The sequence below is a fragment of the Schistocerca gregaria genome, chromosome 1 (assembly GCF_023897955.1).
Source record: "Schistocerca gregaria isolate iqSchGreg1 chromosome 1, iqSchGreg1.2, whole genome shotgun sequence".
NCBI lineage: Eukaryota > Metazoa > Arthropoda > Insecta > Orthoptera > Acrididae > Schistocerca > Schistocerca gregaria.
Genome location: NC_064920.1, coordinates 378124104 through 378138004, shown reverse-complemented (window position 1 = coordinate 378138004; position 13901 = coordinate 378124104). Strand labels below are relative to the sequence as shown.

At 38.6% G+C, this 13901-nt stretch overlaps 1 protein-coding gene across 3 annotated transcripts in view; it reads right to left on the bottom strand.

Moving 5' to 3' along the window:
• Positions 1-13901, bottom strand: part of LOC126348001 (interaptin-like) — a 238839-nt gene that overhangs the window by 70954 nt on the left and 153984 nt on the right. For 2 of the 3 annotated variants that reach the window (XM_050002320.1, XM_050002319.1), the window contains 2 exons: positions 7356-7451; positions 7143-7275 (listed from right to left, as the gene is read on the bottom strand). In XM_050002320.1, the coding sequence (XP_049858277.1) occupies positions 7143-7275; positions 7356-7451 (229 nt within the window). Of the gene's footprint in view, positions 1-7142; positions 7288-7355; positions 7452-13901 lie in introns of all 3 variants that reach the window. The other variant, XM_050002318.1, reaches the window with a different exon arrangement.

The following is a 13901-nucleotide window of genomic DNA, read 5'->3' as shown; positions in this document are numbered from 1 at the left end:
AAGGAGGTGGCTTACAAAACACTCGTTTGACCTATACTTGAGTATTACTCATCAGTGTGGGATCCGTACCAGATCAGGTTGACGGAGGAGATAGAGAAGATCCAAAGAAGAGTAGTGCATTTTGTAATAGGGTTATTTGGTAACCGTGATAGCATTATGGAGATGTTTAGCAAACTCAAGTGGCAGACTCTGCAAGAGAGGCGCTCTGTATCGCGGTGTAGCTTGCTCGCCAGGTTTCGAGAGGGTGCGTTTCTGGATGATGTATAGAATATATTGCTTCCCCATACTTATACCACCCGAGGAGATCACAACTGTAAAATTAGAGAGATTTGAGTACGCATGGAGGCTTTCAGACAGTTGTTCTTCCCGCAAACCATACGCAACTGGAACAGAAAAAGGAGGTAATGACAGTGGAACGTAAAGTGCCCTCCGCCAAGCACCGATGGGTGGCTTGCGGAGTATAAATGTAAATGTAAAAATGTAAAAGCTTTAAAAAGTCTGTGACAGCCTACCTTCTAAAAAACTACTACTATTCGATCTCACAGTATCTTATGAAAAAAAAAAAAATGTAATTTGTATCTTTAATTGTAGAAATAAGTTATAAATATAGAGTATTTCAGAAATTTTTAATTATTAACTGTATAGATCCAATTTGTCATAAAAATTTAAATCACGTATGTTTGATATTTGAAAAACCAATAGCTAAAAAAGGTTTTCTGTCCAATATACTGTATACAATATATTTACTGAAAAAAATATTTATATAGACAAATAAATAAATATTATCTGCAAGGTCATTAATATGCAACATGAACAGCAAGGGTATCAACACATTGCCCTGGGGCATGCCTAAATTTACTTCTACATCTGATAGTGACTCCCCATGCAAGACATCATGCTGCATCCTTCGTCCAAAAAATCCGCAATTCAATCACAAATTTCACTAGATACCCTATACAACCATACGTCTGACTATAAGTGAAGGTGCCATAGCCAGTGAAAAGGTTTTCAGAAATCAAGAAAAGCTGCACATACCTGATTGTCTTGACCCTAAGTGTTCAGTACACAAAGTGAGAAAAATGTGAGTTGGGTTCACATGATCAGTGTTTTCCAATGGATGGCATGATGGAGATCATTGTGTTTGAGATGCTGCATTATGCTTAAGCTCAGAACTTGTTTTACAAGAAAGTTGATGTTGAATGTATTGGGGGGTAGTTTTGTAAATCAGTTCTACTACCCTTCTTGTAGACAAGTGTGACCTGTGCTTTTTTTGGAATAAATGGGCATAGTTTTTTGTTTGAGAGATATGCAATAGATTATGTTGCATAAGCTCAGTTAACTCATCTGCAAATTCCGTATAAAATCTTGTAGGGATTCCATTGGACCCTGGAGCTTTGTTCAGGTGTAACGATTTCAACTATTTCTCAACACAGCTGTCACTAAATCTTGTTTCACTCATTTTTTCAGTGGTATGAGGATTAAAATGGAGCAATTCCCCTGGGTTTGTCTTTGTAAAGGAACATTTGAAAACAGAGCTTTCATTTCAGCTCTTCCTTTGCTAACCAGGGTTTCAGTTTTGGTCTCATTTGCTAGGGACTGGACACTAACTATGGTGCCACTATCAGCCCTTACAGACAACCAGAATTTCTTCGAGTTTTGTGAAACATAATTCAATAACATTCTGTTGTGCCAGTCATTGAACACTTCATGCATTTCTCTCTTGGCAGCCAAACATATTTCATTTATCATCTCCCTATCTATAATCTTATACATGGAAGAATCCTGGAGATACTAAAAGGTATAAGATAGATTATATAACGGTAAGACAGAGATGTAGGAATCAGGTTTTAAATTGTAGGAGATTTCCAGGGGCAGATGTGGACTCTGACCACAATCTATTGGTTATGACCTGTAGATTAAAACTGAAGAAACTGCAAAAAGGTGGGAATTTAAGGACATGGGATCTGGATAAGCTGAAAGAACCAGAGGTTGTACAGAGTTTCAAGGAGAGCATAAGGGAACAATTGACACCAATGGGGGAAAGAAACACAGTAGAAGAAGAATGGGTAGCTCTGAGGGATGAAGTAGTGAAGGCAGCAGAGGATAAAGTAGGTAAAAAGACGAGGGCTGCTAGAAATCCTTGGGTAACAGAAGAAATATTGAATTTAATTGATGAAAGGAGAAAATATAAAAATGCAGTAAATGAAGCAGGCAAAAAGGAATACAAACGTCTCAAAAATGAGATCGACAGGAAGTGCAAAACGGCTAAGCAGGGATGGCTAGAGGACAAATGTAAGAATGTAGAAGCTTATCTCACTAGGGGTAAGATAGATACAGCCTACAGGAAAATTAAAGAGACCTTTGGAGAGAAGAGAACCACGTGTATGAATATCAAGAGCTCAGATGGCAACCCAGTTCTAAGCAAAGAAGGGAAGGCAGAAAGGTGGAAGGAGTATATAGAAGGCTTATACAAGGGTGATGTACTTGAGGACAATATGATGAAAATGGAAGAGGATATAGATGAAGATGAAATGGGAGATACGATACTGCGTGAAGAGTTTGACAGAGCACTGAAAGACCTGAGTCGAAACAAGGCCCCATTAGAACTACTGACGGCCTTGGGAGAGCCAGTCATGACAAAACTCTACCAGCTGGTGAGCAAGATGTATGAGACAGGTGAAATACCCTCAGACTTCAAGAAGAATATAATAATTCCAATCCCAAAGAAAGCAGGTGCTGACAGATGTGAAAATTACCGAACTATCAGTTTAATAAGTCACAGCTGCTAAATACTAACGCAAATTCTTTACAGGCAAATGGAAAAACTGGTAGAAGCCGACCTCGGGGAAGATCAGTTTGGATTCCGTAGAAATGTTGGAACACGTGAGGCAATACTGAACTTACGACTTATCTTAGAAGAAAGATTAAGAAAAGGCAAACCTACGTTTCTAGCATTTGTAGACTTAGAGAAAGCTTTTGATAATGTTGACTGGAATACTCTCTTTCAAATTCTGAAGGTGGCAGGGGTAAAATACAGGGAGCGAAAGGCTATTTACAATTTGTACAGAAACCAGATGGCAGTTATTAGAGTCGAGGGGCATGAAAGGGAAGCAGTGGTTGGGAAAGGAGTGAGACAGGGTTGTAGATTCTCCCTGATGTTATTCAATCTGTATATTGAGCAAGCAGTAAAGGAAACAAAAGAAAAATTTGGAGTAGGTATTAAAATTCATGGAGAAGAAGTAAAAACTTTGAGGTTTGCCGATGACATTGTAATTCTGTCAGAGACGGCAAAGGACTTGGAAGAGCAGTTGAACGGAATGGACAGTGTCTTGAAAAGAGGATATAAGATGAACATCAACAAAAGCAAAACGAAGATAATGGAATGTAGTCAAATTAAATAGGGTGATGCTGAGGAAATGAGACACTTAAAGTAGTAAAGGAGTTTTGCTATTTAGGAAGTAAAATAACTGATGATGTTCGAAGTAGAGAGGATATAAAATGTAGACTGGCAATGGCAAGGAAAGTGTTTCTGAAGAACAGAAATTTGTTAACATCGAATATAGATTTATGTATCAGGAAGTCGTTTCTGAAAGTATGTGTTTGGAGTGTAGCCATGTATGGAAGTGAAACATGGATGATAACTAGTTTGGACAAGAATAGAATAGAAGCTTTCGAAATGTGGTGCTACAGTAGAATGCTGAAGGTTAGATGGGTAGATCATGTAACTAATGAGGAGGTATTGAATAGGATTGGGGAGAAGAGAAGTTTGTGGCACAACTTGACTAGAAGAAGGGATCGGTTGGTAGGACATGTTTTGAGGCATCAAGGGATCACAAATTTAGCATTGGAGGGCAGCGTGGAGGGTAAAAATCGTAGAGGGAGACCAAGAGATGAATACACTAACCAGATTCAGAAGTATGTAGGTTGCAGTAGGTACTGGGAGATGAAGCAACTTGCACAGGATACAGTAGCATGGAGAGCTGCATCAAACCAGTCTCAGGACTGAAGACAACAACAACAACATCTATAATCTTATGCTTTGTTTTACATCTATTATGCAGTAGACACTATTTCTTTAGAAGTTTCTTTACACTGACTGTGTACCATGGAGAGCTCATTTCATTATGAGCTGTTCTACTGTGTTCTTATCTAACTAGGACATGGTTAACTATTGTTTCAAACTTGAGCCATAGTCCCTCTTCATGCTCCTGCCAGGTGCTGAAAGTTTCAAGTTCCTCCTTGAGGTATGACACTACTGCTACGCCCAGTATATTTCTGTCATGAGTTGGCTTCTGAACTATCTGTTTTAGACAGTTTTTAGGGAAGGCATTTAGTACTGTTTCACAGGATGTCTTATCATGTCCACCGCTAACAAAAACGTAATTTTCCCAGTTCATTACTTGATGATTAGTTTCCACAGATGATTGCAGTATAATTTCATTTATATCAGGAGATGATTCTGGTGGGTAACAGAATGATCCAATTATCCCCCCCCCCCCCCCCTTGTTGAATCACTGTCACATTGAGCTTCAACGTCTGTCTTGATGGATTTGAGTTTTTTGTCTACTGCAACAAATAAACTACTGCCATTTCCCATTAGCCTGTCCTGTTGATGTAAGCTTACATTTTTATCCAAAATCTCACTCTATAAGTCTGACGTTCCAATCAGCTTTCTGTACATTGTGGTTCACGAAGTCAAATGCGATACGTCACAGAAAACACCAAAGGATGCCGTTTTGTTATTTAATGCTTACAAAATTTGGCGAGTGAACAGGTAAGTGGCATTCTCTGTAGAGCAACTCTTCTGAAATCCCAACTGTGGTTTATTGTTGCTCAGCATGTGGTATACTCTCCCAGACTACACTATCTTCTCAAAAATTTTGCAAAAAATGTCAGTAATGTAACAGGTTGGTAGTTAGTGTTATCTCTTCTATCAGCATTGTCTTAGAGTCCTTTAACAATGGAAATTTAAATCTCTCTGAAAAATTGCCTTGGGTAAGTGATGCACTACATATTTCAGACAAGACAAGGGTCATTATTTGGGAACAAATATTTGGGTACTCTATTGGAAACATGCACAAATCCATATAAGCCTTCATTATTGAAAGACTAAACAATTTTCTTACTTTCAGAGGGAGAAGTTGGTGTTGCATTCATATGACTGAATTTTATGAGTGTTGATTTTTCAAAATACTGCTCTGCTTTTTCTCTTGAACTATTTGTCCCTATATTTTAAGTCAACAGTGATGTTACCCTGTTCTTTGGCTGGTTTCCTGGTCTCTTGTTTCAGTATATTGCATAAAATCTTAAATCCATTGATGGAATTGCTGATATCTGACATAATGTGTAATTTCTTAATTTTTATTAGTAATTTTCGGAAGTTTTTGTAGTGTCCAGCTATTGCAGGATTTTTAGTTATTCTGTCAACAGATATAATTCCCTTTTCCTTTCATAAGATACTTTAATACCTCTAGCAATCTGTGGTTTTTTACATGGCCGTTTAATTTCCTTTTGGAGTAGCTTATGTGGAAGACTATTTTAAAGTAACAATATGAATTTACCATGCAATAGATTACATTTTATGTCATAATTTGGTTCATTGTTTTATTTGTTGTGAGAACGAGATATATTTGAATTGTTGTAAGTGAAAGAGAGAGACTCTTGGAAGTCAGTCAGAATGAAGAGATATTTGGATTTTTTATTTACATTTTCTAGGATGCTACAGTATAATTTGTAGTGTTCCCTATTCTGAGATTTGTTAGAATTTGTGAGTGAAACATGAAGTTTTCTGTATGTTTCACAATATGTTTTGATTCCCTTTCTGGGCCATTGTTTCCTGTCATCACTGAGGCTGGTACTTTTTGAAATTCACTTAGGAAATATAGCTTCAAAAAGGATAACAAATTAATTCAGGAATAGCTTAAATTTATCATTGACATTTTTAGTCTTACATACAGTGTCCCATTCTAACTCCTGCAAATGTCTGCTGAAGGTTTCCTAATTCTCACCACTGATTAGTCTAAATGATCTATTGATAAAATTACTCTTCTTACAAGGGCTTACATCTTGCATTTTTAACAGCTGCCCACCATGGTCAGAAAGGCCATTGAAGATTTATGTTACACAGTATCAATTCTGTTGCTGTCTACAAATATATTGTCAATCAGACTTGTGCAGTACTTTGTCACCTTTCTGGTAAAGTCAACAACTGCCCTCAGATTTAAATATCTCATTACATTTTCAAAATCTGTTCTATGATTATCATGTGTAAGAATATTTACACTAAAATCATCAAGCCTGATAATTTGTTTTGTTTTTGAGAACAGCTGAGTTAAAAATGCTTCTACTTTCTTGAGGAATATACTAAGCTGTCCCAAGAGAACTCTGCAAACAGTAACCACATAAACAGGCAGAGTAATAACATGCAGTTCAATACCATAAGCCTCAAAATGTTAGTCTGAAATTGACAACTCAAATAATAAAATAAAAACTATTTGGAAGGTGGTCAAAAGGGAGACAGGAAAAATGTCAGAAGATACAGTGAGTATCAAAGTGTGTCATAATGAAAATATGGTAAGTGAGGGTGATATAGTTGCCCATATTTTCAACAACCATTTTTTGACTGTGGTAGATCAAACTTATTGTAAAGGATCTATTTTTGAGCCATGAACTTTCTTCAAAAAGCAATGTACAACAAAATTAGTCAGATGTATATACCTTCTATTAGAACTGATGAAACTGAGAAGGTTATAAGCCAAATAAAAAATAACAATTTCACTGTGGTGGATAATACGTATATGACATTACTGAAGCACTTCTTCAAATTTATTCTTGAGGTCCTATGACACATATTTAATGAGCCTGTAAATCAAGGTACCACCCCCAATAGCTTCAAATATGCAATTGTTGATTAAAACACTGTTCAAAAATGATGATAAAGCTGAGGTTTCCAGCCACCAGCCTGTTTCATTATTAACAAGTCTTTTTTTCCTAGAGAAACTTATGTTGAAGAGAATCATGGATCATCTCAATAAACATAACATTCTTAATAAAAATCAGTCTAAAATAACACATTCATAATTGTTTAGTTATTTTACTGTCCAGATCATTATGGTATTGATAAACTCAAAATTTTATCTTACCATTTAATTGATTGTCTATTTCCTGTTGCATCTGTGGCTCAGGTGAGATGGCCAGTTGTCTTATTAATTTCAGTATATTCCACAATATTTCACTCTGCTTGCAATTTTTCTTCTGTTCTAGTGCTTGCAAACCCTGTTGGCAATACTAATCATTTATTCAGTGAAAACCACAGTTATAGATACTGGTTGTGAGAATCCATATAATTTACGTACATTCAAACTCCTCATACCAGCTGATGATCTCTTTTCTAACACTGGATGTTGGCATGAGTCATCAATACACGGTTTTGCTCCTTTCAGGGTATCTATCTGGAATTTAATAAAAATAAATCTGAAGTAAAAAAGAATGTCTTGATAATGTATTTTATCAGGAAAAATTAAAAGAAAGATGGTTAAATGGAAGTAAAAATATTTAATCCATTTGATGTCTCAATCACTCAGGATCCATCGTGTTCAGTAATTCCCATCATGATACATAACCTCCAGAATGAGGAAGTAGATTAGAAGCACATTAACCAATGTAAGTTACTATGCAGCAATTCTTAATCTGATAACAGTAAATTACAGAGACACACTTACATTTAAACCTACAATTTCTCACTTTACGTCACTCTATCCTTGCTTTCCTCTCAATTGTACTTTCATTTCACTTCTCTTTTCTGCATCCATCTTAACTTCTCAAACTGTACTTCTATGTACTCTGGAATGATGATGATTCAATGGTTAGTTTTGTAACTACCAATTAGAGTTTGAGCCACTTCATATTTCTCATCTGAAATTTGTGCTTGATTCGCCCACTAGAGGCCACCTGACCTGCTAATACAACAGTACTTGCATGTGTAATCTGCTGGCTGCACCACCTGTTGGAGCTAATGACACTATTGCCCAGAGTACAAGGCTCCATTGGCCATTTGTGTATTGTAAATTGTGTTGTACCATGTTGTCCACATGTGTATACTGTTTGAGCAAAAAAATTACAGTGCTATTGGGTTACAATACTTTTTGGCAATGAGTGTTGTATTTGACTACATGTGTTCCACTTTAGTCATTTTTCCTTTGAGTTTAATTTCCATGAAGGCACTGCTGAAATCTTTATTTGAGCAACAGCATGCACTCACAGTTGCTATACACTGGCACAACCTGCAGCCCCACCAACAACATATCTGCCACCATTTTTTGTGTATGATGATACAGCAGAAGACTGTATATCAGTTTTTGTGTCAGCTTGTCTCCTTACAATAATCTTTGAGTCTTCCTTTTGATCAGATGTGTATGTTACTTTCTACCTATCACTGTAAATGCACTCACATTATTCTTGCTTATGTGGAGTTTTACTGCTGCCAAAAGTGGCCAAAGCAGCCATACATGGCATGGTCAGCAGAACTACAGGTCACTGTAATTTTGTGACAAATGTTCATAAGAAATCTATGCAAATCAAATCATTCTTGATGTAATCAGACATTTTGTTCCTGACAGGGAAGTTGTAGAGAGAGGTCTACTGTGAGAAAATAGTATTCTTATGGAAGTATTGAACGTAGCTCTGTCATTTGAAGCTTCATGGGCCGCAGGTAGTCAGACAGAAGCCTGGTGCACAGTTTCATAAATCAGTTCCTCTCTCACCCTCCCCACCTTCCGGCAGTTCACAAGGGAACATAGACAATATCGCAGAATTAGAGCAGACATCTCAGCATCATACAGGTAATGGTCATTTGTGACAACAATAATCCACATCACAACAGCAACATTGCCTTCATGCCCATACTGCTTCATTGTACATGGACAGACTGCATGTCGCAAGTGCTGGGCAAATCATATTAGGTGCCAGAAGAAGAAACACATTGCTTCTGTATGTAATTCCTTCCCAAGCCTGAGTAAGGGTGAAATGTGAATGGATATGAACAGTTTGTCACCAATGATTGTGTCTCAAAGCAAGTTATAGATAGAAGTGCATGTGTTTAACAAACCGTTGAGAATGCAGTTGGACATGGGCACAGCAGTGACATTGGTGAATTCTCAGACTTATGTGGATTTGGGTTCTTCCCTCGACTCCAGTGTCATGGAGGCTGGTGAGTTATAACAAACTACAGATTCCCATTCTTGGACAATGATCTGCACCTGTGACTTACTAGGCTGTGGTTCATCTGTTAACATTCCTGGCTGAGGGCAATGCTTACACTGAAAATCTGATTGGTTTTAAACTGTTTGGATTCTCCATGAATGATGAAACTCATTTGTTTTTACATCAAGTTCCTTATCAACAGTTAGATGTTCTTTGTATCAAACTTTTCCTCTCTATTTTCTCCAGGACTGGGTTGTGCAACAGCATTTCAGGCTCATATTATGACAAAACAGTCTACTCACCCCCATTTTTTCTGGGCCTGCCTGATAATGGTAACTTGATGGGATCAAGGAAAAGCAGAATTAAATCATATTCAATCCCTTGGTGATATTTGAACTTTTTCTTCCAGTGAATTGTCAGCACCACTGGCAATAGTCAAAAAAAACCTACTGGTAAATTATGCCTCTGTGTTGATTTTAAAATATCTATTAATGTACAGTCAATCATTGATACCTATCCTTCACCATGCCCTGACAAGCTGGTAGCAAAATTATTGGGGGGGGGGGGGGGGCATTATTTTGCAAAGTTTGACTGGGCAGAGACATATTTACAGCTAGATGCTCCTTGCTGAGAGCTGGCCGTGGTGGCCGAGCGGTTCTAGACGCTACAGTCTGGAACCTTGTGACTGCTACGGTTGCAAGTTTGAATCCTGCCTTGGGAATGGGTGTGTGTGATGTCCTTAGGTTAGTAAGGTTTATGTAATTCTAAGTTCTAGAGGACTGATGACCTCAGAAGATAAGTCCCATAGTGCTCAGAGCCATTTGAACCTTGATGAGAATCTAGATGCCCATTTGGGCCTTATCTGAACCAGGGTTTGCCTTTTGGTGTGCCAAGCACACTAGCTATTTTTCAGATTCTATTGCTTCACTTCCAGGGTGTACCAACTATTTAGATGATGTAGTAGTGTCTGGTCCACCTACAGAGGAATATCTGCAGAAACTTCATGCTCTATTCTCTGTTTTACAGTCTGCAGGGTTAAAGTACCATTTGGACTAGCCACAGTTTTTTCAACCATCCATTATTTATTTGGGTTTTGAAGTACAGCATGCTAACATTAAACCACTGTGATGGCATATTGATGCTATTGCATTGCCACACTCCTATGTTGTGTTAGTCTGTTGGTCAATTTTGGAATAACCATGCTGGGAGGCAGTATGGATAAAGGTTGACCAGACCAAGCAAGTATGTCCAGATCAGGGGAAACGAACACATATTGCTCATAAAAAGATCACGAGTGGTGCAAAAAGGATCACGGGTGGTGCAAAAAGGTCGCGAGTGGTGCAGAAAGATCGCGGGTGGCACAAAAAAGATCGCGGGTGGTGCAAGAAAGATCGTGGGTGGCGTAAAAATGTTCCAAAAAAATTCGCCTGTGGCAGAGAAAGATAGCCAATGGCACAAAAGGATCGCCAGCAACACGAAATTGACGGAAATGGATGATACCGGTAGGCATGGAAAAGATTGTTGGCTGGAAAACAGCAAATAACGAATGTTACAACTATGGAATGCTAAATAAATAAATCAATAAATAAATAAAGAGAAGTGGACTATAAACAGAAGAAGATAATTGGAGGGAGGGAAATGAAACTAGCACAGTTGGGGACGAAAGTATATAATACTGAAGAAGAGAAAATGTTTAGATGACAGATGTGATAGCTAACAAAAGGGACAAAACAATGAAGAATGTGGACCATTTAGGTGATCTAAATGATTAATGGAAAATCTCATATAAAGATGTGAAACAAATACTAACAAAGAGATAGATGGGCTGGCCAGTACTTACCTCAGCGCAGTACAGCCGATATATACACAAAACACAACAGAAAATTTACATACCACCTATCGGAACTTCTTTCCTTCATCACGGAGGAGAGAGGGGAAAGAAAGGGAAGAAGGGAAAGTGGGTTCAGTTACTCACAACCTAGGTTATGAAGCAACAGGGAAAGGAAAACAGGGAGGGTAGCAAGGATGGAGGCATGGTTTTCAGAGGGAAGCGAAAGATATTCTACTGTTAACAACTGTGCCAGCTTCAAACCAAAGAGAATGCTTACAGAAGTAAAGAGGTATATAGTATAAAGATAAACACAACTATGTAGGATGAAAAGATGTGTGAATGGCTAAAGAGGAGAGGAAAAAAGGTGAAGACTGAAGAGTAAATGGAAGTGAGGTTGGTTAACGTAGGTTCAGTCCAGGGGGATGGCAGGATGAAAGGATGTGTTGGAGTGCAAGTTCCCACCTCCGCAGCTCCAAGGGACTGGTGTTGTGTGGGAGAAGCCAAATGGCACATACATTGTGGCAGGTTCCTAGGTCCATAAAATTATGCTGGATGGCATGCTCTGTTACTGGACATCTCCTAGGTGGACAGTTCATCTGTGCCCTTTAATGCGCTCAGCCAGTTTAGTTGTTGTCATACTGATGTAAAAGGCTGTGCAGTGCAGGCATGTCTGCTGATAAATGACATGTGCTGTTTCACATGTGGCCCTGCCTTGAATTGTGTATGTTTTACCAGTAGCACGGCTGGAGTAGGTGGTTGTGGGGGGATGCATGGGGCAGGTTTTGCAGTGGGGTCAGTTACAGGGGTAGGAACCACTGGGTAGAGAAGGTGGTCTGGGAATATTGTAGGGTTTGACAAGGATGTGAAGAAGGTTGGGGGGGGGGGGGGCATGAAAGGCAGCTCTGGGTTGTGTGGGGAGAATATTGTCAAGGGATGATCTCATTTCAGGGCTTGACTTGAGAAAGTCATATCCCTAAAAGAGTAATTTGTTGATGTATTCGAGGCCAGTATAATATTGGGTGACAAGGGGGATGCTTCTGTGTGGTCTGGGGGTAGGAACATTGTTGTTGGACGGGGAGGAATGTATTGCTTGGGAGATCTGTTTGTGGACAAGGTCTGCAGGATAGTTGACGGAGAGGAAAGCACTGGTCAGGTTATTGGTGTAATTGTTCAGGGATTCATCACTGGAGCAGATACGTTTGCCACGAATACCTAGGCTGTGGGGAAGGGAGTATTTGATGTGGAATGGATGGCAGCTATGAAAGTGTAGGTAATGTCGTCTGTTTGTGGGTTTGATGTGGACAGAGGTGAGGATGTGAGCTTCAATAAGATGAAGGTCAACATCCAGGAAGGTGGCTTGGGTTTTGGAAAAGGACAAGGTGTTGAGGTTATGGAGGAAATTAAGGAGTGTTTCTACACAATGAGTCCAGACCGCAAAGATGTCATCTATAAACCTATACCAGGCCAGGGGAAGCAGCTGTTGGGTCTTCAGGAAAGCTTCCTCCATATAGCCCATGAAGAGGTTGGCATAGGATGTAGGCATCCTGGTTCCCAAGGCCGTTCCCCTGATTTGTTTGTAGGTCTGGCCTTCATAAGTGAAGTAATTATGGGTGAGTATGAAGTTGGTAAGTGTGATAAGGAAGGAGGTTTTTGGAAGATCTTCGGGTGGGCATTGGGAGAGGTAGTGTTCAAGGGCAGAGAGACATTGGTATGTGGGATGTATGTGGGATGTTACTATTAAGTTAGGCTGACATCATTAATTTAACGCTAATCTTCTGTGGTTGCCAATCATACAGTCCATACACTAAATCTTGATGATTAGCACATATATATTTTAAGGTGTCTTGCAGGATGAAAGAAATTACTGCCTCTTCTTATAATTGTAGGCAAAAGTCATGTTTGTGAATGAATGTTGGTATAATAAATAAAAACATTGTTGCTGCTAAGATAACTTTTAATATACATATTTTCTTGCATTTTTATATGTAAATAGTATTTACTACACACATTGTTGAAGCACAACTAAAACTTACACGTTTTTTGTGTGTGAGATCTAAAACATAAGTACTCTCAAGTGAGACTGTAACAAAAATTGTTAAAATAAATTAATATTCTCCAGTCATTACTTTTCTGCTACAAAGATAATTTTAAGAGCCTATCTTTGTTATCTTCTGCAGCAATTTACAAATTACTTAATACTAATGAAGAAAAGATAACATTCATATAAATTAATAACGAGAAAAAAATAAAAAGGCATGAAATTGGGAGCTAGTTGTTTGGGTATTATACTATTGCCCCCAACTGTAAACTGACTGTATGGAGATGTACAGTGTTAGGCAGTATCATTGAAGAATCATTTGCTGTCTATTACCAATGTGGAGGTGGGTGGGTGGGTGTGTGGGGGGGAGGGGGGGGGGGCGGGAAGGGATGTGAGGAGAGGGTCAAAGCCCTCTATTTCTTGATATTTTAGACATCTTATGTTAAGTGAAGATGTCAGCTTTACCTTATTATGTCTACATATACTAATAAAAATAATTAAAAGGAAAAAAAGTTATAAAAAAAGGGGGTACAAATATCAAATACTGTGTGTATTCAACAACACTTGGTTTAGTCAATTTTCTTCCATTATTGTGCCCACGTGCAGTCACAGTGCACAGCCATGTGCATGGCAAACAGTTGGCAGGCTGGAATTGGGACTTTAATGGGCCTCACTGAATACCTGAGTGAAACAGCAAAGTCGTCATGTGTTGCATCATGGATTCCTCCACAAATATTTGTTCTCTTCTTCAAAACAGTGTGCATGCTTGTGATAATTTCAATGCTGTGACTGAAGATCTTAAATTTTATGGCCAAGGACCCATCGTTTACC